At 46.0% G+C, this 26,923-nt stretch overlaps 1 protein-coding gene across 1 annotated transcript; it reads left to right on the top strand.

Annotated features, from left to right (window-relative positions):
• Positions 1 to 949: 949 nt before the first annotated feature.
• arhgap22a (Rho GTPase activating protein 22a) lies at positions 950 to 26,657 on the top strand. Its single transcript, XM_080782985.1, has 10 exons — positions 950 to 1,139; positions 7,751 to 7,947; positions 11,431 to 11,518; positions 16,783 to 16,911; positions 18,632 to 18,848; positions 19,124 to 19,256; positions 19,386 to 19,459; positions 21,002 to 21,123; positions 21,483 to 22,584; positions 26,132 to 26,657. The coding sequence occupies exons 1-10, from the start codon at positions 1,106 to 1,108 to the stop codon at positions 26,370 to 26,372; spliced, it is 2,337 nt and encodes a 778-aa protein (XP_080639111.1). The 5' UTR covers positions 950 to 1,105; the 3' UTR covers positions 26,373 to 26,657.
• The last annotated feature ends 266 nt before the right edge of the window (positions 26,658 to 26,923 follow it).

Genomic DNA, 26,923 nt, shown 5'->3' with positions numbered 1-26,923 from the left:
GATCTGTGCTCCGAGGATCACTCTCTCTAGTGTTATTGCACTCCAGCCCTTAAATCGTTAAAAGCGCTTAGTTTAAAAACATTTAAATCAAGCAATAACTCTATTCTCCCCCTCCGATTGGCCAGCGATTCGGAACTCTTCCCACGGCATCTGTACGCTTTGCCACCCATCTGATTGGACAGTATACAGTGACATGCCCAACTCGACTCTATTCCTATAGAGATATAGGCAACCACCACACAGGATTGCATCTTTCTAGTTGACATTGTTCCTCTATAGTTCATACATGGCTCAGTGGGCGTGATTCTTCTTCATTGTAGGTCGGACAATCGATGCCAGTATACCCCTCTCCTCCTGTGAGAGGGACGTCTTTAGCTCCAGCTTTAACATTGGTCATGCATGACAATGTCATATGCAGTGACTTTGACCACACTTATGGGACAGGATATCATTTAGGTCGACCACGCCGCTCCCTAATCAAAGCCACAGTAATAATGGAGGGCTTGACCAGTGGGGGGGGCGGGGGGGGGGGGGGGGGGCTGATGATGGGGCTCATGCTCATGATGGGTGACAACACAGAGGACACACAGCCGGACATATTTATAGACGGTGACAAATTGATACTGAGAGTGTAGTCAGAGTACAGCAGAGAGAGAGAGAGAGAGAGAAAGAGAGAGTGAGAGTGGGCAGGGCTCTAGGTATATGAGATGAAGAGCGCACTGGGCCAGTGGGACACCAAGAGAGAGAGAGAGGGAGAGAGAGAGGGATAGAAAGACAGTAGGAAAGAAAGGAAAGGGAGTGTAGTAGACTGGAAGGAGAGTGGTGAAAGCGTGGAGAGAGAGAGTGAGACGGTGAGAGTGATACAGAGCATGCATGACAGCAGACAGAGTGTGAGCGCACCACAAGCCGGAAGAGAGAGAGAGAGATGCTAAGAAGACCATGAGGTGCATCTGGGCGAGGCTGTCGTCACCGGCAGTGTGAGTGTGTGTGTCGTGTGTGTGTGTGTGTGTGCGTGTGTGTGTGTGCGAGCTACAGAATTGTGTGTGTATGAGCGGAGGGATGCAGTCATGTCTCTGTAAGGGGGAGCAGCACAGCAACTGTAACCATGCTGAGTCCCAAGATAAAACAGGCACGCCGGGGTAAGCGAGCAACGTCTCTCTCTCTCTCTCTCTCTCTCTCTCTCTCTCTCTCTCTCTCCCAGCCTCTCCTCTTTCGCCTTCTATTCTTTCTGTTCTCTCTGCAGTCTCTCTCTCTCTCTCTCTCTCTCTCTTGTCTCTCTGCAGACCTATCTCTACAGCAGCACTGCCCGCCCTGCTCTTGTCTTCTCTCCTCTTCTCTGTCACAGTGTAATGGCATATAGCTTGTTGCAGGTGACATGATCATATCTAATCACAGCAGAAAGGTGGCCATCAGTGTCATCATGCCGGCCGGCACTCTGCTGTCCTCTGGTCAGCTTGTCCCCCACCATGATGACAGGTGAGGTGGAAAGAGGTTTTTTATTGGCAACGGCTAAAGATGTCACTGTCCCCAGAGTCCAGTAGTGAGACGTGGATTACTGTACTGGAGGGGTGATGTCATATCTTATGTCTGTCCCCCCCCCCCCCCAATACAGTCTTCAAGCTCTGGGCAATGTAACCCTCTTAAACCTTGCTACTCGACTTAGTAAACTGGACCCGAGTTGGCTTTGCACTTGGACCGCTTTTTTCAGTCTATACACCAAAAGGTCTTCGCCAAAAAAAACAGCCGATCTACAAGCTCACAACGTGTCCGTGAGCTTAATGTTTTTGGCGATCTGCTATTTTTGGCTATAGTGCCGATAGATGTCGGGGTTCAAGTGGTAAATCCCCCCCGGTCGGTTCGGTCCGGTCCGGTGAGGACGCTACTGCTTTGCGGGGCTGAGACTGACCACACAGCTGCAGGACGGATTAGCCTCACGGTATAGTCTTCCTAACAACAATGGGGGTTTGCAACTTGACACGTTTATACGCAGGGAAACGGTAGAAGTAGTCCTCTCACAGCTATACAGCGCAGCAGCCAACTCCCCTTCCTACTATTTGCTGCTGGGTTTTACCCCAACATCAGGCTGGGGTTGTGGGCTTGTGAGGTGACAGTATTGGCTCTAGTTGCCTCTAGGAGAGGGTGGCCGCTGTGAGAGGTATGTCGAGGGGGGCTCAGTGAGGATAGTGACTCCTGTAAATCACGACAGCTGTGTGTCAAACATAGCCCCCCCTCCCACCCTCCACCCCCTCTTTAATGCAGAGCGAAAGTCCTCTAATAGCCGGCAAAGTCGGTGGAGCGTGCAGGCTAACACGTTTCTCACAACATGCCCTCCGGCGTGGGCGACGAATATAAGTTGCAAACCACACAGGATAAACTAAGCTTGGGGGGGGGGTGGGGGGCAGGGCAGGAGATTACTACGATGCAAGAACTAAACATTCTGTAGTGGCGCAATCTGTAGTGGTGGTAGTAGTAGTAGGTGGCTGTTGCTGCTAGCCTGAGCTTGGTGAGTTGTATCATTCGGTGCCTCTCGGGAGTGGGTGAGCTATTCTGTGAGGCTGATGATGCTAGGGTGGGTCCCAGTGTCTGGAAGAGATACACCTTGGGGTTGAGTCTTTTAGCTGTTTTTCGGTCGTGGGTACAATACATGAAGTTAGCTGTTTTTCGGTCGTGGGTACATGGAGTTAGCTGTTTTCCGGCCGTGGGTACATGGAATTAGCTGTTTTTCCGGTCGTGGGTACATGGAGTGTACTGCATGTACTCAGTGTGTGTCTAAGCAGTGTATACACGTGTATCTGAGTCTGGGTCTGCATGTGTGCGTGCATTGCGTGCATGCGGGTAGCAGCTGTCTATACTGTATGTCTGTATTGTGGAGGTATATCGTATGCTGTGTACGTGAGCGGGATCATCGATTATTCTATTCATCTCCTCGCCGATCCACTTAAACCCTCAGTTGACAGGGCGTCCCACAGGGTCCTGGAGTAGGTCCCGTAGTATTTCCGTCAGCGCTGAATCTCTTCGGCGAAAAGAGCCAAAGCTCAAAGCGTGGCGAGTTTTGAGCTTGTCGATCTGTTATTTATTATTTTGTTCGTTAGCCCCCCCCCCCCCCCCCCCCCAATAAGGATGCTAGGGTTCAAGTGGCTGTATGCTCTGAGTATATCGTCTGTCGGGTGGAAACCTCATATGTCCAAAATTGTTACTTTCCAGGATTTCAAAAGTGGTAGATCGACAAGCTTGAAATGTGGCGCGGTGCTTTTGTGTGACACGGTCCTGTGATCAAGTAGGGTTTCTGAATAAATCAATAAAACACAAAAATTTACAATATGGAGATGAGAGGTTTCTGTCCCGACAGCGCTGATGTGTTCAGAAGGAGAGAAAAAGCACTTCCTCTTTCTCTCCTCGCGGTGGGAGAGCGGCAGTGTTCCCTCGGTCTGCGATAATGGTGTTCTCTCCTTGATTAGATTCCAGACTCTGCTCTGCGCTCTGACCCTTTCATATACCATCACTCAAAGCAAGTAACACACCGTCTGCTCTGCTCCGATCACAGCGGATTTGACGCAAGGCCTGCATCGCACAAAACGTATACAAGTACATTATAGTGACGTGCTTTCATGTCGTCCTTGTATGTCGAAAACTGTTCACTTTCCAGGAAAGGGATCGATCCAATGTAGTTGCATTAAGTTCCTCTCTCTCGAAGAGAGTCATTTGGGGTCCCGCCAACAAATGCACAGAAACTCTGCATGTACTCACGAACATTGGATCGTGAAAGTGTCGCTCACGGACGGTGGCATCCCCAACCCCACCCACTCGGTATAAAACCGGAGGTTGGGCCCGTGAGCGTCATTCCTCTACCTTTCTGACGCAGATTGCGAGATCACTCTGACAAAGAAATGTATACCACCGGGCTGTTGAAAAAGTTTTCCCTAAGAACGGACGAGTTGTATACTTGTGTACCTGGAAATTCGCAGCCCCTGCGAAGTGCTTTTCCCACTCTCGAACGTTGCAGAAGGTTTTTCCTTTCTGTCCTTTCAACAAGTGAGCAGTCACGCGGCTTGTTGTTTAGTCTTTTTCTTCACTGGCCTTTTTTATTTTTAAAGGTCCTGTGACACGCCCCGATAAATATATATGATACTGTACATCATGTGGTCTCAGTCCAAACTGAAAACTCTCAGTTCTGCCCCCCATGGAAGTGGGAGGAGCCGTATCAATACAGTAGAATGAGTAGATAATGGTTATAGAGGGTATGCACGTGACATCATCATCAAACCAGGAAGTTATGCAGGAATGCCTACTGAGAGGTAAAAAACTACTTTCTGGCCTTGACAGCCCATACATCCAAACAGAAAAGTCTTGCATCGATTGCATTAAACAACGTTAAACAATTTAAAATTCACTTTGCCTGTTGCTTTGCCACTCGATTTGCCATTCACTTTATGCATGCGCATACCCTCTATTGCACGCGGGGTGTGTGTGTGTGGGGTTCAGTAGCTTCAGTGACAGCAGGTCTTGTCACTGAATCATCATGCATTAATTTGATGTAGTAGTGTAGTAGTGCATTAGGATTGGAAATCCCACGTGTCAGAGGAATCTAGCAATGAAGAAAATCCCTATAAACTAGGGCTGGACAAATTATATTGATATAATTTAGTGATATGAGATGTGTTGTCTTTTCCTGGCCTCAAAGGCTGAACTGACTGTACTAGCTTTTCTATCATTTGCCTATAGTTATTGTTGCTGATTATTACTAGTTATCAAAGATCTCATTGTATATATATATATTGTATAAATATTGAAATCCCCCACAATATTCTCCCAAAATCAATGATATCTACAGATATGAGTGAAATTCTTTCAAAAAATTGTGTAAACGTGTTTTCAGGAAAGGGAGGAAGGATAGAGTTTGAGGAAGAGCAAGGAGAATGCAAATATATATCCACTGTACAATATTGGAATAATTGGTTCAAAATATTTTGTCGATTTCTTTTTTGTAGACTACTACTATACAAATCTGATCATTAGGCATGGAAGTTACGTTGCTGTGCCACTGTGACTAACGCTGAAATATTCATGCCTTTTTGGTAATATCCTCTGGCCTTTATACATCATAGATGAGATAAAGGTGTGACAGGGCAGAGGTCTTGCTGGGCCAAAAGCCTAACATTTCTAACTGCGTATGTTTTGGCTTCATCTAGTTGATCTGTTAGCCTACAACGTGTTATCATGTTATGTCAAATGTGTCATGTCGTCTCTGTCGGGTGGAAACCTCATCACGTCCAAAACAGTTAATTTTCAGGATTCAAATGAAAAAATAGCAAAAAATAGCAGATCTACAAGTTCACAACGAGGTCACGGTATGACCCGGTGTGAGATAGTAGATCGTCTGTTTTCAAATGGTCAAAAGTATAATACAATATTATGAATAATATTATAATGTCGCGAAAAACTGATTTTCCTGCTATATATAATTATGTTCACTTCCTCAATGACCCCTGGGGGTACCCCACTTTGAGAACCACTGTATTGTAGCCGTGGCCACAGTTCTCTCTGTTTATAGATGCAGGAATCTAGTGGTCCCTCGGCAGGCAGGCAGACAGACAGATAGACAGACAGACAGACAGAGAGTTGTGTTAATGACTACAACACGTGTGTTCTCCTCCTCTCCTTCCTGGCAATCATGACTCTGCAAATGATGGACGACCAGGAGGAGGAGGAGGAGGAGGAGGACTATAATGGGGATCAACTCAGGCAGGAGTAGGAGGAGGGCTGAGAGAGAGAGAGAGCAGGAGGAGAGAGAAACAGAAGGCCAGATGGAACCCATGCAGGCCAGGCTCTTATAAGCCCCCTTTTTTTATCATCTGTCAGGTGGAAACCTCGAGCTTGCAGATCTGCTACCTTTGATGCTTTTGTGTAGTAGGGACATTCATTTAAAAAAAACAAAAAGTTAAAATATAGAGATAAGAGGTTTCTTCCCCGATGGATACGGTAATCGGCACCGCCACATCCTACGACGAGGTCGCGCCTCCAAATCGTCGTTGGATCGGGTGCCGATTTCGGGCGCTGTGACAGACACTGTCGTACGACGGAGCTCTAAGCTAGACAGAGATACATTCCCCACACCGCTGCTGTCCTCAGCAGAAAGAGAGATGCAATTAACAGAGAAAAAGAAGCCATTGATTTCTCTCTCTCTCTCTCTCTCTCTCTCTCTCTCCCCCCCCACCCCACCCTGCCCCCTCCCCCAAGGGATTGTTGCGCTGTCGCTCTGCTTGCTTCCTCCGAACTCTTCCCCCTGCCATACAGTGCCGTAATACATAATCAATGTGTTTAATCAGTCCGTTATGTTCTGGTGGAAAAAAGGGCCAGCTGATGCGAAGCACACGTCTTTTGTGTGTGTGTGTGTGTGTGCGCGCATGTGTGTCTGTGTGTGTGTGTGTGTGCGCAGAGCAATGCAGTGGAGCAAAACAAACCACGGCCCACCACTTCCTCCTCCTCCTCCCCTTCCCCGCTCAGCGATATCCGAGTCGCATGATAGAGTGTAATGAAATAGGTGTATCGATCCTCCCGAGATAAAGTAGGATTTCTTCAAGCCACTGGAATGTGCGGCTCCTTGATGGACGAACCCGGAGGGTTATTAGAGGAGCTCTATACTGTAGCTCTCTGGATGGACTGGTCGAGGTTGTTCGGCACCTCCAGGATGTCGGCCCTGCCCTATAGAGACAGTCCTATGAATAATGATTATGGACACTGAGCAGAACAAAGAGAGAAAAACCCTAAAAATAACTCTCTATAATTATATCTCCCTCCCTCTATCTCTCTGTGTCTCTCTCTGTCTCTCTGTCTAATTCATTGGTTCTCATAGTGGGGTCCTGGGTACCAGAGACGAAGACCAGAGTTCTTATAATTGTCACGGGTTGTGTAATTGATAGAAAACTGTATAACAGGTCTCCACCAGGGCAGGTCAGGTTGTGGCCTCCTGGTGGCGCTATAATAAGCCAATGTGAAAAGGGTGCCTTTTCGCCTTGGATGGCAATTGGATGATTTGTTTTTGATTTGTTTTTCAAAAGTCTGCCTCCTGGTGGCGCTATAAAAGGCTGTTTTGGAAAATTTGGGTTAGAGGTTTATCGTTGGGAGTGTGTGTGCAAAATTTGGCATCGACCAGGTTAACGGTGCCGGAGATTAGCTGGTAACGGACGGACGCACACAGACGGAGTGCAAAACGTACTCTCTCCCCATGCCTTCGGCCTGGTGGAGACAATAAGTAATTATTTGGGTTAACTACTTTTATATTATAATATAAAATATTATATTAAGGTGTCACCTTGTGGGAGCAACCAAATCCAAATAGACCCTTACAGAACGGACAACGACTTGAGAACTTCTGCATTTTAAAATCCTCCTCTTACTCTGTGCCTGTAGTATAACTGCTGTAACAGAACGGCTATTTTCACTAGTTTATGTCCCAGGAAGACATAAAATGTCCCCTTTTGGGTCTCGAGCTAAAGCGTTTTGGAACCGGTGAGGCTACAACAGGTGACTGGTCCTTTCGTGGCATCAGTGAGCTGTGATGATAAGATGTTCATAAGTTCATAACCAAGCAGTGGGTTGTCCTTAATGTATTTGTTAATGTACCAGCAAGAAACATGGACCTGGAGTCTTGACAGCAGCGCAGCAACACCTTTCCCCTTCTGGTGGCTAATATCTCTCTCTCTGTCTCTCTCTCTCTCTGTCCATGTGTGTCCACTGACCGTCCACACAGCCCGTTCCAAGAGCATGGTGCTGGGAGAGCTGTCTCGGGTCTCCAGGCCCTGTTCTCCTCTTGACCAGGAGAGGGCGCTGAAGTCTGGCTGGCTGAAGAGGCAGCGGAGCATCATGAAGAACTGGCAGCTGCGCTGGTTCGTGCTGCGCCCTGAGGCTCTGTACTTCTACAAGGACCAGGATGAGACCAAGGCACAGGTACAACATGTGTACTGTTATAATAACTCTAACCTGAGGCTCTGTACTTCTACAAGTACCACCAAGGCACAGGTACAACATGTGTACTGTTATAATAACTCTAAACTGAGGCTCTGTACTTCTACAAGGACCAGGATGAGACCAAGGCACAGGTACAACATGTGTACTGTTATAATAACTCTAACCTGAGGCTCTGTACTTCTACAAGTACCACCAAGGCACAGGTACAACATGTGTACTGTTATAATAACTCTAAACTGAGGCTCCAGGATGAGACCAAGGCACAGGTACAACATGTGTACTGTTATTATAACTCAAACCTGAGGTTCTGTACTTCTACAAGTACCACCAAGGCACAGGTACAACATGTGTACTGTTATAATAACTCAAACCTGAGGTTCTGTACTTCTACAAGTACCACCAAGGCACAGGTACAACATGTGTACTGTTATAATAACTCAAACCTGAGGTTCTGTACTTCTACAAGTACCACCAAGGCACAGGTACAACATGTGTACTGTTATTATAACTCAAACCTGAGGTTCTGTACTTCTACAAGTACCACCAAGGCACAGGTACAACATGTGTACTGTTATAATAACTCTAACCTGAGGCTCCAGGATGAGACCAAGGCACAGGTACAACATGTGTACTGTTATAATAACTCTAACCTGAGGCTTTGTACTTCTACAAGTACCACCAAGGCACAGGTACAACATGTGTACTGTTATAATAACTCTAACCTGAGGCTCTGTACTTCTACAAAGACCAGGATGAGACCAAGGCACAGGTACAACATGTGTACTGTTATAATAACTCTAACCTGAGGCTCTGTATCTACAAAGACCAGGATGAGACCAAGGCACAGCTACATGTGTATACTGTTCTAACCCTAACCCTGAGACCAAAGGGCAGGTACAAAATATATACTGAATGTCTGGGAACCAGCAGATAGTACATACAAGTTTCAAACACTGGGTCGGGACCCATTTCTATGGGTCCCTTTGTTTTGTTTTTAAATTACTAATACTATTTATTTATTTATTTCTAAAAACATTCCTACAAACACACACACACACACACACTCTCTCTCTCTCTCTCTCTCTCTCTCTCTCTCTCTCTCTCTCTCTCTCTGGATGAAACCAAGGCACTGTTACAACATACAGTACACTACACTGAAACCTTGTATGTCCAACATGGGTACTTTGTAGGAAATGCCTGACTGATGGATTGATAGATTGGATATTTTATTACTCAGAAAAAAAAGAAGTCCTGGGGAATAATGTCATCGACAAAATATAAAGTGCACTATACTGTATGTACAAACGAGATGGGAAATTAATCTTCTATTTTTTTTGCAAGATTGTGCACGGCACTCTACAAAGTAGGGCGTTCATTTATGAGAAGAAAAAAAGTTTAAGTATGGAGATACAAGGTTTCTGCCACCCCGCCCCCCCCCCCCCCCCCCCCAACAAGCGACAGAATATATGCTGTTCACCAGGGAAAAGAAGACAGCTATGATACATTATTTTCTATTTTTGAGCCAACCCCAGAAATGTGTGCACATTCATTCAGGGCTAGAGCTGAACTCATGTTGAATTATCGTTACGTAAGAATAGTGCATGTTCCATGAAAGTGCCAGTGTTCTCAGAGTGTGGTTTGGGGGACCCCCGGGGGTCTATTCTTTTTTAAATATTATTTTTTAACACTATTTTTAGAAATATTATTTTTAGCCCTCATCCAACGAACTCATTCACACCCCACTGTCTTTTCACTGTAGTAACTAGCTGCCCCCACTGTGTTTTCACTGTAGTAACTAGCTGCCCTCCCTGTGTTTTCACTGTAGTAACTAGCTGCCCTCCCTGTGTTTTCACTGTAGTAACTAGCTGCCCCCACTGTGTTTTCACTGTATTAACTAGCTGCCCTCACTGTGTTTTCACTGTATTAACTAGCTGCCCTCACTGTGTTTTCACTGTAGTAACTAGCTGCCCCCACTGTGTTTTCACTGTAGTAACTAGCTGCCCTCACTGTGTTTTCACTGTAGTAACTAGCTGCCCCCACTGTGTTTTCACTGTAGTGACTAGCTGCCCTCACTGTGTTTTCACTGTATTAACTAGCTGCCCCCACTGTGTTTTCACTGTATTAACTAGCTGCCCTCACTGTGTTTTCACTGTAGTAACTAGCTGCCCCCACTGTGTTTTCACTGTAGTGACTAGCTGCCCTCACTGTGTTTTCACTGTAGTAACTAGCTGCCCCCACTGTGTTTTCACTGTAGTGACTAGCTGCCCCCACTGTGTTTTCACTGTAGTAACTAGCTGCCCTCCCTGTGTTTTCACTGTAGTAACTAGCTGCCCCCACTGTGTTTTCACTGTATTAACTAGCTGCCCTCACTGTGTTTTCACTGTAGTAACTAGCTGCCCCCACTGTGTTTTCACTGTTGTGACTAGCTGCCCTCACTGTTTTCACTGTAGTAACTAGCTGCCCCCACTGTGTTTTCACTGTAGTGACTAGCTGCCCCCACTGTGTTTTCACTGTAGTAACTAGCTGCCCTCACTGTGTTTTCACTGTAGTAACTAGCTGCCCCCACTGTGTTTTCACTGTATTAACTAGCTGCCCCCACTGTGTTTTCACTGTAGTAACTAGCTGCCCTCCCTGTGTTTTCACTGTAGTAACTAGCTGCCCTCACTGTGTTTTCACTGTAGTGACTAGCTGCCCCCACTGTGTTTTCACTGTAGTAACTAGCTGCCCCCACTGTGTTTTCACTGTAGTAACTAGCTGCCCCCACTGTGTTTTCACTGTAGTAACTAGCTGCCCCCACCGTGTTTTCACTGTAGTGACTAGCTGCCCTCACTGTGTTTTCAGTCAGTCAGAGCACTTAGCAGGACGACCTTCCACCCCTGTCTTACGTGGGACGGATCAGTAATGCAAGTAGACGATGGGAGGAGGCATAATACTGTACCGTACTGGAGCGAGGGATGATGAAGAGATGGAGGAATGTTTGCCTGACTCATCCCTCTCTCCATCATCATTATACCTTCCTGTACTTTGGAGCGATGCCAGAGAGAGAGAGAGATAGAGAGAGATAGAGAGCTGATAATGTTTATCATGCAGTACACGTCCCGTACCCCGAGAAGTTGATTTGGATGTCCCGACCGAATGTCGCTTGGCTGTCGAATACTACGTACCTCGGTGCCATGTCCGTCTGTCTGTCTGTCGTCTATATGGTCTATGGTTCTCAAACTTCATGTCAAGGACCCCCCCCCCCAAATGAGTGTGTTGGCTGCAATATTTTGTGCCATAGCCCATACACGACTTGTGTTTATATATTCCAGATTTTAGAAATGTCAAGAATCTTGACATTTCTATAAAATAATCTTGACTCAAGATTTTTTTCATATATCCGTGTGTGTATATATAGGGTTTAATGTGGGGAAATTTTTGTTCTCTCTCTCCCTCTCTCTCTCTCTCTTTCTCTCCCACCAGGGCTGTATCCCTCTCCAAGGCAGTCAGGTCAACGAGCTGCCAGCCAACCAGGAGGAACATGGCCGCCATCTTTTTGAGATCGTTCCAGGTATGTTCAGTAGGCGCGTGTGCGTGTGTGCGTGACATACAGACATGTATGTTCTGTCAAACATACAGTGAGATGAAAGGGAAGACTGGGCCCTGCGAAAGGCAGCTGCGTGTCCCAGGCTGTCACACAGGCCCACGCTTCACAACATGAGGTGTAACAGCTGTGTGTCCCAGGCTGTCCTTTACAGCATGTGTCCCAGACGTCCAACAATGGCTTGATTCATCCTGCTGTTGACATGCGTGGGGTCGGCACTATAGGCCTGGTTATGGTCAGGACAGCGTACTGTACAGTACAGTACAGTAGATGCATGCGTGAACCATCTTTTATAGGAGCCACCCGATCTCCCCGGGAGTCGTCCTAAAAGCAACCAAAAGAAACGATAGCCAAGTCATTTGAGGTAAACAAATAATCAGACCGAGATGGGCTTCTAGAGTAGATATTTCTCTCAGACAGATATTAAAGGCAGGCTAAGTGATATATATTTTTTGGTTAAAACAAAGCAGAGAATATGTTTTCAGGTGGGTGAAACATCATTATAGTGTTCCATGCAGTTCCAATTTTGTCTGCTCGTTTCATTGTGTCATCACTTCCAATTTCACTTCTTTAATCTGTATCCTTCCTGTCTGATACAATTGGTAGACGGCTCTCTTAAAATGTTAATGTGAATGGCCTCCTCAAAATATGGGTATAATGTGAATGGGCTCCTCAAAATATGGGTATGGGAAAATGTGGACTCGAGACGAGTCAAGGACTCGAGTGCTAAAACACTAAAACACCAGTGGCACGGTTTCAGAGCCCTCCTCCGTGTCACCTGGCTGCGTGTGCATCTTGAACCCGCTGGTGGTGCTGCCTGCCTGCCTGCCTGCCAGAAAGAGCTACAGCATGGGCCAGCAAGGCTGTTGTTGCAATCTCACTAAAAACCCTGGGAGGCCTTCCTTAGGGCTGCTGAGGACTCCGTTAATGGTGGGCGTAAGTCTTTCTGAGCTTTTAAATTATTGACGAGGTGGGGGGAGAGAGAGACATTGTGCAGAATAAACCGCAGCGATGCTGCATCACTCTGGGTTTTTATGTTCTCTCTCTCACTCCATCTTGAGCGGTAATAGAACAAGTGGTTCTCAAACCTTTTCATGTCTGTCTGTCCGCCCGTCCGTCCGTCCCCGTCCCCCCGCCTGAAAATGTCTTGTGCCAGAGACTCCCAGAAGAGAAGATTGATGTAAAAAATATATATTCAAAATAGTTTAAACATTATATATATATATATTTATATATTATATATATATATTTTGCTATTTTTTTTAAATCGTAACAATGCGGTTAATGGCATAAGGAAAACGATCTGTTTTCCACGGGATGCTTGGTGACAACCCTGATGTGGACACAATATTCATAACCACTCGGTGTGGGACAAAGTCGGCACGCTGCCTCCCCCCCCCCCCTCCCCTCCCCTGCTGCTAGTCTTTGCTTTGAAGAACCTCCATGGTAATAAATCACTAAAGCAAAGGTGTCTGTTGAGCCTCACTGACACACTGCACACGCACATGCACAAGAACACACACACGCACACACACAAACACACACACACACACACACAAACACACACACTAAGTAAACTAAGTCGGAATCAGACATAAATCTAACCCTAAACCTGAATCTCCTTGTAATTGTATTAAGCTTAATTCTGAAGATTTTTTTTTTTTTAAACCCACAAAATAACCAATTCCCTTGTGAGGAGCAGCAGGACATTTTGTCCCTCGCAAATATAGTAATACAGTATATGTACAGTACACACACACGCGCGCACATTCCGAATAGGAGACAAAGTGCTTCTTTACTATCTTTCAACAATTACACTCATGCACACACTCTCACTCACTCACTCACACACACACACACACACACACACACACACGCACACAACACACACAGAGAGAGAGAGAGAGAGAGAGAGAGTCAGCTGTTATGGTTTGAACCACATAAATGTCAATACAGTTAACAGCTACAGCGGAGAAGGAGATGATCACTATTAGGAACTTTGTGGAGAAGTGATGCATGCTGGGAAAGCAGAGCCCCGTTCAGTTGCACTGTCAGCAGGTTCTACTACAGTACATAATACTGTACCTGTAAAAAATATAACACCATCCTAACCCTGGGGAAGCTGTTTGAGCCGCGTAACTGTGTGTGTGTGTGTGTGTGTCTGTGTCTGTGTGCGTGCGCTTGTGTATTTGTCTGTGTGTGCGCGCTTGTGTGTGTGTCTGTGTCTGTGTGTGCGCGCTTGTGTCTGTGTGTGTGCGCGTTTGTGTGCGCATGCTTGTGTCTGTGTGTGCGCGCTTGTGTCTGTGTGCGTGGACTTGTGTCTGTGTGCGCACGCTTGTGTGCGTGTGCACAGTTGTGATGTGAGAGTGTGAAAGTGTGTGTGGGTGTGAAAGTCTCTCCATAGAGGTGTGAAGCGTTGTCCAGTATCACCTTGGATGGGGGAGGGTGGGGGAGAGAGAGAGAGAGAGATAGCGTGACAAAAAAATAGTCGAGATACAAAAATGGTGATGGTTGGAAAGGACAGTGTGGTCAAATGTCCATTATTATGCTCACAAAGTGTCTTTTATTTTCCATTGCAACCCTATATTGTCATACAATATGCATGGAGAAGCAAGGGGAGGGAGAGGACAGGTACCAGGGATATTTTTGCCATGTTTATTTTATTGTATTATTTTAATCTATGTTGGATTTCATTGGTTGTGCTTTTGCAGTTTCATTTTCTCTCTTCATTGTTTTGAAAATGTATCCTCTATTCCGTTTTTTTTTTCTTCTAAACCCATTAAAAGCGGGAAAGCATTGTGACATTGTAGATTTGATCTATTAGATTATATAGAATTGGTCAACATAGGTTTTTCAGAAAAACTTATTTAGAACAACACGGTGGTTCTCAAAAATAACAGACATACAAGCTCACTTCGTGCCGCGCTGCAAGCTTGTACATCTGCTGTTAGCCTGTTTTTGAACATTTTTGATTTTGTTTTAATAATTTAGATTTTTTCATCTTCTCTTCTGGGAGTCCCTTGCTGGCACAAAACATTTTCACATGGGGTCCGCGGCCAAATAACGTATCAATTCAGGGGTCCTTGGCACAAATATACGGCACAAACTATACTGATTTAGAACGCATTTGTAGAATCTGCCTCAGGGTTAATAGGTTATTTTGTTTTATTTTCTTAACGTATGCTGTCGTCCATTCTGTTGTCTTTTCATCTTAGTAAAACACGGTTGACATAGAGAGCACACACGCTCCGCACAGTGAATGAGAGGTTTGGTGCAGTCAGTCAGAGGGTTGGTCCACAGGGACAGACGCACTCTTTCTGGGTCATTTCACACACCCACAATAACCCACAATGCACCACAGCACACTGCTGCTGCTGCTGCTGCTGCTGCTGCTGTGTAATAACTGTAAATGCGGGTTCCTTCGATGTGTGCTGTGCATTCGGAAAGTGAATACATGAGACGTTTACATTCTGAAAGTGAATACATGAGACATCTGTTCACTCTCAGAGTTACAAATCTATGCTGTTAGGAAGAAACCACCTAACTCCAACATGTTCATTTTTCAAAATTAACTTTTTTTTCCTCCAGGAAATGAAGAAAACCTTATACTTTTTTTAAACGATGCAATACTGCTTCATCAAAGTTGGTATTGTGACTTTATATTGTCAATTACTTGCATGAGAGGAGGTGGAGTTAGCTGCTTTAGCAGAACGTTTGAGGGTCCAATGGAGTTAAGAGGTTTTGTCCGAAGGGCTTTTTAGTACTTTTTAATACTTTTCGGTATCTATATCAAAAATGGAGTTTAACTGTTTATCTGGTTTCCTCCCCGACAGCGACAAAATTCATAATATATTAAAGCAGCACTACGCAACTTACTGTTCTACTACAGATTTGGACCTGGTTTCCTGCACAAGTGCTGACATTTTTACACTTGAGCCTGCCTGCTTGCTCAAGGGATAAATTTAATCTTGACCATCAGGTCAGAATTCGTGTCGGATCATGTGTCTAGGTGAGACATGACCTTTGACTCAATAGAAGTGTGGAGAGACAAAATAAAGTTATATTGTATTAACATACACTAACACTACTAAACACAAAAATCATCAATAAAAGTTACATATTGCTGCTTTAGCATTGAGGATTTTACTGTGGGGAATGTGCTGTCGTCATATCCAAATCTATGTAGAGCAGCTGATGTCTTTGAATTGCTTCTGTTCCCACTTTATATCCAGGTTATTCAACGTGGATTTGTCGAGGCCGACATTGGTTTCCGATATTTCGTAGGGATTGCGGATAATGGATACGGGCCGATAGTACCAAGCCGCTTCATTTCAATCTCTCTCAAAGATTCTGATCGGAAAATGGCAGCTTTTAACGCTTTCCCCTCCATCTGAAACGAATACATTATATCGTCTCTTGTCGGGTGGAAATCTCACATGTCCCAAACGGTTACTTTTCAGGATCCATTATACTTCGTAGAGGTTCTACAATCTCAAAACTGAGCTGTAGTGTGTATGATCAAGTATAGGGCGTTGATTTACGGAGAGTATGGAGATTAGAGGTTTCTGCTCCTGACGTCGATGATGTGTTGCTTGCACGCTCAAAGGAGAAAGGTTAACGGGAGTGTCCATAAAGTGAACGCATGTCATTATGTGTAATCAATGCCTGACTGAAATGTCACAGTGCAGCGACAAGCTGTGTTCCCCCATCATAGGCAGTATACTGTATCGCAGAGCGCTGCCTGACCTGAGCTAATACAGTTATTTAACCCATTCTGACCTGAGATCAGATTTAAAAAATGTCTTCTCCATCCTGACAGTTTTCCATTCTGACCTGAGATCAGATTAAAAAAATAGCAGACCTAATAGCTGCCTCGACACGCAATGTTGCAGAATATTCACATCTCAGAGGTCTCGTTCTGTCTAGCGGAGGTGTTCGGGGACTTAGGCTAGGGTACAAGATAGCAATTTTTATGGGGGAACGCCTCTAAAAACCCGAAATTACGGATTTAGTGCCTCGCTGACACAAGACGGGGCCCTTTGTCTTCGATACATAGACCGGGGCAATCCAAGCAATATTGGCAAACCGGTGACCTTTCTGGTAGCCACTCTACAACATAACGCGTTGCGTCTAATTTGGCATTATCGTATCGATCCCTTCACGTAGAAGTGTGGTTTCATGGTTATGGTTGCGTTGATAATCTGGTCGGCTGTGTTGTTCTATAGGTGGAGGTGGAGGTGGGGAGAAGGACCGCACCGGGGTGAGCCACGAGACCTTCCTGCTGATGGCCACCTCCCAGAGCGACATGGAGGACTGGGTCAGGACCATACGCAGAGCCATATGGGCCCCGCTGGGGGGAGGTACAGTACGACTGGGGTTAAATATATATATTATTCAAACACTTTCAAGATGCGAGCTGCGAGCTTGTATAGCTGCTATTTAGAGGAGATTCATGTTACGAAACGTAAACGTTTATATTTTTTCAATAGACGACATATCAAATATGGTGGTGGTTAAAATGATGTTGAATTAAGACATTTTTTACTGGGGGTTCCCCTGGAACCTCTCCAAGGACCCCACTTTTAGAACCATGATGCCCTATAGCTTAGCAGCCTATAGCTTCTCTACTCTGGACTGAACGTTCTATGAAAATAGCCGATCTGCAAAATCACAACGGGTTGTTTTCTCCGAAGATACTTAGCGATAAATGGGAGGGTACCTGGTATAGAGCTCTGGGGGACTCTGCTCATCTAAGCACAGGGTTTAAGTGGTTAGACCTGGTTTATTCTGCTTTGAGCAGATCTACTGTACAAGCTCTGTTGATCTGCTGTTTTCCCAAACTGCAGTACAGTATAGACAAAGCAATATACAGCACAGTATGCACTAGCACAGGCAAGCCTTCCGGCACACGCATGCATGCGCACACATACACATACATTGAGCACTTGTTTTTAAGCGGCATCTGCTGTAACAAGGCCTAAGACCCAGCGTGCATACTCTGAGGGGCGTGCGGTCTGCTCTGAATGTTGTTGGTTTTTTTGCCTCTACCACTGTTGGTCGGATATAATATCGGATGACGGTAAAAACGAAGTAAAAAAGTGCTGGTCTGTAATTCTCCTTTAAGGGAGTATTTAGTTTTTACCTGAGCCCTATTTTTAGATCATTAAGGACAAAAAAACAAGGGCTGCCCGAGAGAAACCAGCTAACTCATTTATTTTCAATGCTATTGAACGCCCTTTACATCTCTGTGTTGGTTAAAAAAATGGAACCAATGGAAAGTATTAAAAAGTGCTTCTGACAAAACCAGCCCCAACTCCATTGGATCCTCAAATTGTCGGCTAAACCAGGTAACTCCACCTCCTCTCAAACAAAAAACACCTTGCCCCTCCCTCCAGACAGGAAACAAATGGACCATTTCCAATATTCTTTTTACACTCACCCTTTGCTTGTTTGAGTTCCAAATGTAAATCCAAAAATAGTGTCGGGCAGAAACCTTATCTCCATATTCTAGTGTTTTGTGGGGTTTTTTGTTAGTTTCTTCCGCAAATGAACGCCCTATACGTGATCATACTACAGCCAAACTAATAAGATTTGATGCTTTTGAATTTGAATGGTGAAAAGTAACACTTTTGGCGATATGAGGTTTCCACCCGACAGAGACGATATGACATGGTGATAAAAATAACCCTAAGGTACGTTACACCAGAAGGCGCTAGTGAACCATATATTGACTAATGACTTGTCCCGTGTCTATGAATAGACTGTTTGGCTTAGAACAGTCAGAGGGACTCATGTTTTAGTCATTTTCTGACTATTAAAATAACTGGGTGTTACGAAAAAGTGGGGCATTAAGTGTTTATCGGCACAAAACACCCAGCATTCTTTGTCTTCTAGCATGAATCTATAATATATCCTGATAGAGAAGTACCTCCCCCAGGGTGGGAAGTAAATAGGTTTCCGTTTGCTCAAGTATACTTATATAGTATTCGTGCCTGCGTGTGCGTGCGTGCGTGCGTGCGTGTGTGTGCGTGCGTGCATGCGTGTGTGTGTGTGCGTGCGTGCATGCGTGTGTGCGTGCAGGTATCTTCGGGCAGCACCTGGAGGAGACGATGGCGTGCGAGGGAGGCCAGTGTGGCGCCCCCCAGAGGCCGGTGCCCGTGCTGGTGGAGCAGTGTGTGCTCTTCATACTGGAGCAGGGCCTGCAGGAGGAGGGGCTCTTCAGGGCCCCGGGGCAGACCAATCACGTGCGAGAGCTGCAGGACGCGTTCGACCGCGGCGAGAAGCCCGTGTTCGACAGGTACGGACGGGTCCCGAGGGTTCATTTGACCCCATACGCTCTGTAAACACTGAAGAGTGTACTCTCTCCTGTTTGGCTGAAAATAAATGTTCTATTCATTAAAGAGCTGGAGAGACAGGGAGACCCCTGTTACTGAACAAACACTACATCAATAATTACTATCCGAGTATAGTGATTTAACCTTTTAGTTCAAAAACAAATCCTTTTCCAAACCTTTTTTAATTAAACACGTCTTGTGTATATGTTGTGACGTTGGCCTTCACCTTCTCGTACAGTACCACAGATGTCCACACGGTGGCGTCGCTGCTGAAGCTGTACATACGGGAGTTGCCCGAACCCGTAATCCCTTTCTCCAAATACACACAGTTCCTCTCCTGTGCTCAGCTGCTCCTCAAGGACAAGGAAATGGTAACCATGTCTCCATGCATAATTCCCTATAACCACTCCAGCTGCCTATCAATTCACTCTGCCCTAACATTACTGTCTTCCCACCTAAATGCAAATTTCCGTCTCTTTTTTCGTCATTGTTTTTTGAAGGGTATCGTAGAGCTCGGTAAACAAGTGGAGGCCCTTCCTCGGGTCAACTACAACCTTCTGAAATACACATGCAAGTAAGTAGGGAATATACACATGTACACTGTATGTCGACACATTGCAAAAAACACTATCAAATGAGTTGTGTGCAAATGCAGCAGAGTGGCTCACAGCCTCAGCCAGATGGCCTTAAAAGTCTAATATCTCCCCTGAGACATAGGCATTTGCCTTTGGATTAGTGGTTAAGATGTTGGCTTTCCACGCGGGAGACCTTGGTTTGATTCCTGGGTGTTACACAAAAGAAAAAGTACATGACATGACGGCGCCAGTGTAACAGCAGTGGAGTGTATTCTTGCTGTAAAGCACTGGTTCTCAAAGTGGGGTGCAAGGACCCCCAGGGGTCCCACTGGGTCCCCACTTCCCAGCAAAATGAGGGATTGTTTAAATACGTGAGACCTATATTAGATTTGTTTGGGTCTTGACAAATCTACTTGTATGGTGGTCCCCTCCCTTCCCTTCCCTGGCACAAAAATCACTGGCAAATTCAAATCGTCTCTGTCGGGTGGAAACCTCATGTGTTCAAAATCAAAACCTTTTACTTTTCAGGTTTTCGAATTCAAAAATAGCAAAAAAGTAGCAGATCCACCAGCAGGAAGCGTGTCGCCCAAGATCTGCTGCGCTGTGGTATGATCAAGTATAGGACGGAAAGCGGCCCCCGTTTGGCCCGTCACGCTGTCATCAGAGGATGTTGACACGTCACTGATTGACTGCGTAGGAGTCGATAGCGTGCGTGCGTGCCGTGCGTCTCCTCGGCATCGACCATGCTATTAATATCAGACATCAGCGCCGTTCGGATTCTGAAGACATCACAAGACAGCTGAGTCCACTCAGGCAGCTCACACAATGGCAGCAGGATGAGATGACTCATGAGAGACGGATTCATAATGGCATCGGCGTCCTTTATTTTTTGTAACCTTCAAAACTTGACCATGCTAAAGCATCAAAAGCTTTTCAATTTTTTAATTTGAATCCTGAAAAGTAACAGTTTTGGAGGTTTTGAGGGTTGAACCCGACAGAGACGTAATTTTTCAGGAAACTGTTTTGCATCCAAAGTAGTTATTTCATTAGTCACAAGCTCTTACTTTTTATTGGTTCAATATTTAAAAGATCCCACAGACACAAACTTTCATTTTCAAGCTTTATCAATGTACAGTAGCAGAAATAGCCGATCTACAAGCTCTTAACTTAGGAGAATAGTTTCCTGCCCGACAGCAACAATTAGTTAACACAATTGGTGCTAAGTACGTAAGCCTTGCTGAGCCGTGAGGCCCATAGGGCAGGACCCTATCTGTTTCTGTAGCGTGATGCAGCTTGATGTACAAGTACCCCCCTCGGACATGACACTAGTATGTCGCAGGGACTTAACCCCGATCCAACCCTTGATGCTGAGTGACAAGCAGGGAGACACTGGGTCCCATTTTTCAGAGTCTGGGGATCGGTATTTAATTCCTCAGATGTAGACTGACTTGGCAACGAAGGCCACCACTGGGAGGAGGACGTGGGGGTTTCTCTTGCGGTCACGCAGTGTTTGCTTTGACATTTGCTTTTTTTTGGCGCAGGTTTCTGGACGAGGTTCAGAGCCACTCCGACGAGAACAAGATGAGTGTTCAGAACCTGGCCACTGTGTTTGGACCCAACATCCTGCGGCCCAGAGTGGAGGATCCGGTCACCATGATGGAGGGTAAATCATTTGCACACAATTATATTTCACAATGAGTCAAGAGATGAATCCCACATGAACGCTAGATTCTATATTCTGCGCATGTCAGAATCTATAGGCAAAGATTATGCAAAAATTCTGTCGGTATAGGCAAACGTTCAGGAATAAGTGTACTTTTTGTGTTACCCTTTGCGGTAGTGGCTCGGGGTTAGAGTGGCCGGTAGAGTTGCCGGATGGGGAAACAGTGAGGTTCCCAATTCAAGCCCGGGCTCCCCCAAAGTTGGTGTCGAAGTGTCCTTGAGCAAGACGACCAAACGTATGCATTTCTACACTTATCTGTGTGCATGTCTTGTTGTTTTCTTTGCCTGGTGGCCATGCAGGAAGCTCCCACGTGCAGCACCTGATGACGGTGCTCATCAGCGAACACTCCCGCCTCTACCACAGAGAAGAACCCCAACCGGAGGTCAAGACCCAGAACCACCAGAGCCTGCTGGCAGATCGGGGCAAAGTGGAGTGGGTCGCTCAGGACGACACGGACCCTGAGACCTCTGGCCCAGCAGCCCCTGCCTGTCCCCCCGCCGAACCCCAGAGAGAGACCCCGCAGTCGTCCGGTCCTTGTCTTGACGCCAACCACTCGGAACCGACCGCTGCCAGAGTTCCTCCGGAGAAGGAAGACGAGAGTCAGACGGAAGGAAAGCCCAATAAGGCGAAGGCGGTGGACGGGAAAGGCGATTTGAAAGCCGGGAGCGGCGGTGGCGGCGGCGTGGCCCTCCTCAGCCCCAGCAAGCAGTCCAAGGCGTTGCCCTCGTGGCGGTGCTCCTTGAAGGGGGGTCCCGGCGGGGGCGCGGCCAAGGTGGGGAGGATGGGCGGCTCGGCGGGGGACGTGTCATCGGCGAGCGGACACGGGGGGAACTGGCTGATGAACGGCCTGTCGTCCCTGCGCGCTCACCGGCGCACCAACTCGTCCGGGGAGAGACTCAAGGACTCCACGCTGTCCCTGAAGGAGACGGGCGTGCACCACCACCACCACGCCCTGTCGCTCCGAGACTCCCCCCAGAACAAAGACTCGCCCCCGCTCTCCCACCGGGCGCTCCTCCAGTCGCACAGGCTGTCCGCCTACGACAACGTCGCCGGCGCTCCCTCCAGTCTGAGCCTGCCCGCCGACACGTCCGGCCTCTGGAGCACCTTCGAGATATCGCTGGCCGATCCGGCGGCGGAGGACAAGGGGGGGGACCGGGGGTCGGGAGGGGAGGAGGACGAGAGACCAGCCGACGTCTCGGACGGCGCGGGGGACGGCGCGGACGCCCGGGAGAAGAGCTCTGGCGGCTGCGTCGCCGCTGGCACCGAGGCCGACGCTCCGAGCGACAATGACACGGGTCGAGTGTCGTCGTCGGGGGCCAACGACCACGCCAGCGACCTGGCGTTTGAGCTGAAGCAGGAGATGAAGAAGCAGAGGATAAGCTACGAGACCTGCATTCGCAAGTAAGAGCGGCCTCGTCATAGCAGCACCGTTTATACCAAGCTGTCGTGTCTGCACTTGAGATTAGATAAGCGAGGGATAATCAATGGGGGGGGCAGGTCATTATTGAGAAATAAATGCCGACAGTCTTCATCACCCTGAAGGGGTTTATTTCTCAGTAATGACTTGCTCCCCCCATTGATTATCCCGCTCATCCCATTATATAAAGACCCGAGGCTGATTCTACAAATGCTTTCTAAATCAGTACTTCTCACACTTTCAAGGTTATCCAAGCTTGTATATCTGCAAATGTTGAATAGTCAACGCAAAGATCTAACATTGACACAGATGCTTTTTCCCTGTTTTAATGGGTCAATACACGGTCGGCTACGTTATATAAAGAAATGAATAAATTGACCCAGAAGTAACAACAACAAAAGGATGGAGTTCATGGTTTACGGTAAATGAAAGCTCTATTAATTTATGTCAGGTGCGTCCAGTCAGTGATACAGGGAAGTGTAAACTAGAATCAATATTCGGTTACTGCGCATCGTGTATATTTCGCTCCATTTTTTTTCAAAAACATTCTCGGCAGCAATGTTTAGCTGTAAAGCTCTAATTGTGTGTTTTGTTTAACATGTTGGATACGGCACGAAATCAAGCAGCGCCCTTCGATATGAGCAGGTGCTCTGAGCCCTTTCATTAGATAACGGTCCGTTATTGAGTTCAGCTGGTCATTATTCAAAAATAACAAGCATTCAACCGAGGCCGAGTAATAAGGGATATCAATGTGTGTTACTTTAGAAAAGCGCAGTGCCCTCCCTGGGTGAGTATTTATTGTTCTGGGAAAGCATATAAATAGTGAATGTTGCTGATGCAGCCTGCCTGAGGTTGGATACTGAGGCAACGACTACTGCCGGGCCATCATTTATTTATCACATGGCCCATGGTTGTACATTTTCACAAGGATGAACAAGAAAATAAATAAAGTTTGATCAACTCTTTCATTGAATTAAATTGATTGACGTCACTGTCAAATCTATTTAGGAAGTCGTCTCTTGAAAACCTCATATGTCGAAAACTGTTACTTTTCAGTATTCAAATCCCAAAATGGCTAAAGTATGTATTTTGCAGATCTGCAAGGTCGAGAAAGTGTCGCTTTTGTTGCCGGTTTTAGAGCTCGCAGCTCTGCTAATGTAGGCCTACTGTACTGTAGTACGATGATCTAGTAGGGCGTACATTTATACAAAATATGGAGACGAGCGGTTTCGGACGAAATGCCACGCAGGCAAACAAAATGGCGGCGCCACGAGGGCGTGTGTGTGTGGGCCAGGGACCGCCGCGGTGGTCATTTTCTGGCGTCTCCTTTGTGCCCCCAGATAAACTCTGTGTCTACTCAGCAGTGAATTTATCCGACCATCAGCAGCAACCATGTCTGGCGGCTGAGTGTATCGTCCATGTCGCTGTGACTAATGGCGCCGACTAGCCATTCATTAGCATTTGTTTCCATTAGCATTGCGTCCACTGGACATTTCTCCGTAGGGCCAATTTAGAAAAGACTATTTGAGAACCCTGCAAGACGTGCGATGCCAAAAAATCCAAACAACTGAACCATCCCTTTTATATTAAAGACAGTGGTTCTCAAAGTGGCGTCCGGGGAACCCCAGGGGTTCCTTGGTGGGGGTTTCCCAGGGGTTCCTCAGCCAAATGTGTTATTATACAGCAATCTCTATCAATCATTTGAACCACTTTAACCATTTATGTGTTGGCAATTCAAAAATAGCAGATCTACAAGCTTCTACATCTGCTAAAAAATGAATTCCATTTTGGAAAAATCTCGAAAATGTATCATTTGTGCACAAATCCTCTCTCTTCTGGGGCTCCCTGGCACAAAATGGTTTCAGATGGGTTCATTTATATACATTTGGTGGGCCTTCCTTTTACTGTTAATGCAACTTAAAGCCGTAGTTCTCAAGCTGTTGTGTGACTATAACAGTTCCAGTAGATACAGAGGCTATACGGAGGAACAGAAACATACTGTACCTTCAGGGGATAATAAAAGATGTCCCGAGGAGGATCTAACTGCCTGGGTTCAGAGCTGCTTGTGAACTGGCCCCGGTATTTCAAACTGCCGCAGTATGCTCTGCTCCAGACCAGTCCTTTCTATGCTCAAATCCTTACCCTTCTGTCTGCTCTAAATGTCCTATACATGCAATTTTTCAACCGATTCAAGATCACAGTGCACCTTCCTAAAATAATGCTCTACACCTTTATTTATTTTAAGAAGATTATATTTTAGCCTAAATCAGCTCTTCATGACACCTGGTAAACAATCTACTATCTGGCCTTGACAGCCCATACGTCCAAACAGAAAGAAATGCATTAAAGGGACATTTCACCTGCTGGAAGAAACTGCAGTCACTCAATGTTAATAGTATTTCATAGTCGATAACGGTAGCACAATTTGAAATTTGCACCCTATGGCCAGAAAAATAATGAAGTCTGTGTGTTTGACTGGATTGCTGAATTCCTACAATGACCATAATGCTTTGGTGCACTGCCCCTCCTTGTGGAGAGGGAGAGGCTGGGTGGAGGTGTGACTTGTAGTCCAGGAAGGAAGTGGGACCACATTTCTACGACCAAATTTGGTCATGAACATGGTGCCATGACTAGTTTTTATGTGTGCAATTTGTATACAAAGTAGGGAGATACCTATTACATCTTGAGTAACACCAAATCTGCTGGCCTGTTGTGAAACCACTGTACACAAATATGATGAGAAAGCCTGATTGTTCCAAAGTGGGTTATTTGTGGGGATAGAAGACACGTACGGGAGCCCAAAAATACAAAAATGGGAAAAGTTGAAATTCATGGTGTAGGAACTTTAATGGCGTTAAACTCACTTTGCCACTCCCTTTGAGAACAACTGCCATTTAGACCTCTTGTAACCTATACGTTTTAACTTGTTATACCTTTTCAATCTGGATGCTGCCTCGTGTGTCTCATTAGTTATTGCTGTAGCAGTAGCAACACAATTTATTTTCTTTTTTTTAATACGAATTTGAAGGTTTTCAGAAACCTTCGGTTAGGTTTCAGAAGGCGTTTTTTTTTTTAGAATAGCTCCCAGGTCTAAATGGGTTAATCCATTTTAGGCAGGAACCCCTTTTGGTGTTTTAAGCATTCTGTTCTACTTTAGCTATTGAAAAATAGCAGATCTACAAGCTATTTTAAATTCGTGAAAATGTGGCGCAAATCTTTGAATATACTGTATATTTCAGAGCGAACATTTTTAACTAAAATATTAGCTTCTGGTCCCTGAACTACATATTTTGAGATGGGGGTCCGTGGCCCAATAGAGATAATTCTGGGGGTCCTTGACTTGAAAAAGGTTGAGCACCTCTGCCATAGAAACAGGGGTTTTTCAGAAATATAGTTTTGGATTTAGAAGCCATTTTTTGAATCGACCTCAGTCCAAAATGTTTTAAAGTAGAGGGGAAGGCTGTATGGCCTATAAAGATGTCACTGATACTCACTCGCTAAACCCTTCAATCTGTCTGTGTTGTCGTGGAGGTTCGAGGAGTCCTGCACCAAGTACCAGAGCCAGGTGGGCCGCCTGGAGGAGCAGCTGGACCAGGAGAGGAAGAGGTTCCACATGCTGGAGATCCGCCTCAGGAACTCGGAGCGGGCGCACCAGGACGCAGAGAGCCGCAACGTCCACCTCCAGAAGGAGATGGAGGAGTTCTTCACCACCCTGGGGGACCTGACCACCAGGACGCCTCGGACCACCACCACCACCACCAACAACAACTAAAGTAGAGACTCCTCCATCCAAAACCTGCCTTCATTTTGACCCCAGTGGCTCTCAAGGACCGCCATAATTACTCTGAGACGGAAGCAAATGGACCGGTAAGGCATGGTGGTGGTTCTCAACCTTTGCAGGCCGTGACACCCCCCACCCTAAACCTAATACTGGGGATACCCATACCCTGACAAGCACTTGGAATTGTAGGAGTTCAGGCATTCGATTTAGTTTGACTCGGTTCCACAGATAAATATTGTGAAAATAGCTGAACTTCAAGCTCACGACGCCTCGCAATGTGAGGCGTTGTGAGCTTGTAGATCTGCTATTTTCTCAATTTCCCCCTCTTTCTTAGTTAATATTTGACAATTTGACCAATGTTTGACGATTTCGTATAGTTCGTAGTCTTCGTACAGTTTGTTGGTTACTTTTGACGAAGTAATGGTCTTATTATAATTAATTGTCTTCCATTTAGAGGTATTGAAATGGTCTTAAAAGTCCTTAAATTGTCACTTTAGAAATGTACAGACACCCTGCATACACTGTGCACTGTATCTAAGTTT

The sequence above is a fragment of the Protomyctophum bolini genome (genome assembly GCF_963924005.1).
Source record: "Protomyctophum bolini genome assembly, chromosome: 14".
Taxonomy (NCBI): domain Eukaryota; kingdom Metazoa; phylum Chordata; class Actinopteri; order Myctophiformes; family Myctophidae; genus Protomyctophum; species Protomyctophum bolini.
The sequence above is the reverse complement of the archived record's forward strand: the minus strand, read 5'-3'. Positions and strand labels throughout refer to the sequence as shown.